A 1,134-nucleotide genomic window follows, 5' to 3' on the forward strand; every position below is an offset into this window, starting at 1 on the left:
AAGAAAACGACGTTCTGCAGTTGGAACCCCTCACGCTCGCAAAGGTCGAGGTAGTAGGCCAATGACTTTCTGTACTTTCAGTTGATGTTAATGTACCGATCATCCCTTTCATCGAGAGGGGGCCCAGCTAGTTCTTTCATAATTCCAATCTGTCCTTCTGCGTTCCTCCTCAGATTGCATCAACACCTGCAAATGTACCCAGCCCGTGGACATGGGCCGTGGTCTATCGTTGAAGGGTCCCTGCATCCCTCAGATCCGGTTCCACTTCGACCCTCGCTTCGTGGTCTTCCCCTGTAGCATGTTCCTCTACCTGGGCTGTGGCGGGAACGGAAATAACTTTGTCCGGCGCAGCGAGTGTCGAGAGACCTGCAGGTTCCAGTCCATTATGAAGCAGGTTGGTAATAGTATAGATTGTGAAGCGCGTAGAGTTTACTGTTGAGCGGGGATTTGAGCTATCTATTACTATATTTGTAATACTCATTGATCGCTGATGTCTGATGCAGATCTGGCACTGGATAATGATGATGATGGTTATTGGTAATGTCATGATCGTGCAATGGAATGATGAACAGATCTGATGGGTGAGGGTGGTTGGTTTGCAAGTGTGCTCTTCTGGTGTGGTTTGCTCTATCTGTTCTGTCAAACATCATAATTCTATCGTACTTAATACCTATTTTTTCTTCTTTTTGTGTTTGTTACTCTCTTGTAACACCCTTAATCTTCGGAATTTATATGCCCTAATTCTGTTGCAAGTTCCATAAAGTATTTACTAAAACACACACACACACACACACACACAAACACACACACACACCCACACTCACACTCAGACAGACAAACAGAACAGAAGGGTGACAGAGAAACAGCAGGAGAATAACAAGATTTTAATAATATTAACATAGGGATTTTTAGAGCACCTGAACGGAAAGATAAATCTATCCCCGGGTCTGTCTAGTATTTCAATCAGCTCCACTAATCATCATGACTACATTGTTTTTTTTTGTACAATGTTTCCCTGATCTCCTCTATCCATCTCTCCTCGGGTCAGCCTAGTACTTCAATGATAAGATAAGATACATCTTTATTGTCCAGATCCTGGCACATTTGTTTAGTGTTTCACCACATACACACCCA

General features: G+C 43.5%; 1 protein-coding gene across 1 annotated transcript in view; it reads left to right on the forward strand.

Annotated features, from left to right (window-relative positions):
• Positions 1 to 177: 177 nt before the first annotated feature.
• LOC106011333 overlaps positions 178 to 1,134 on the forward strand; it is a 3,339-nt gene continuing 2,382 nt past the window's right edge. The window contains exon 1 of the mRNA XM_013080556.2: positions 178 to 394. Coding sequence (XP_012936010.1) covers positions 212 to 394 — 183 coding nt within the window. The 5' untranslated portion in view covers positions 178 to 211. The remainder of the gene's footprint in view (positions 395 to 1,134) is intronic.

This window comes from Aplysia californica, unplaced genomic scaffold (genome assembly GCF_000002075.1).
Source record: "Aplysia californica isolate F4 #8 unplaced genomic scaffold, AplCal3.0 scaffold00091, whole genome shotgun sequence".
Classification (NCBI taxonomy): Eukaryota; Metazoa; Mollusca; class Gastropoda; order Aplysiida; family Aplysiidae; genus Aplysia; species Aplysia californica.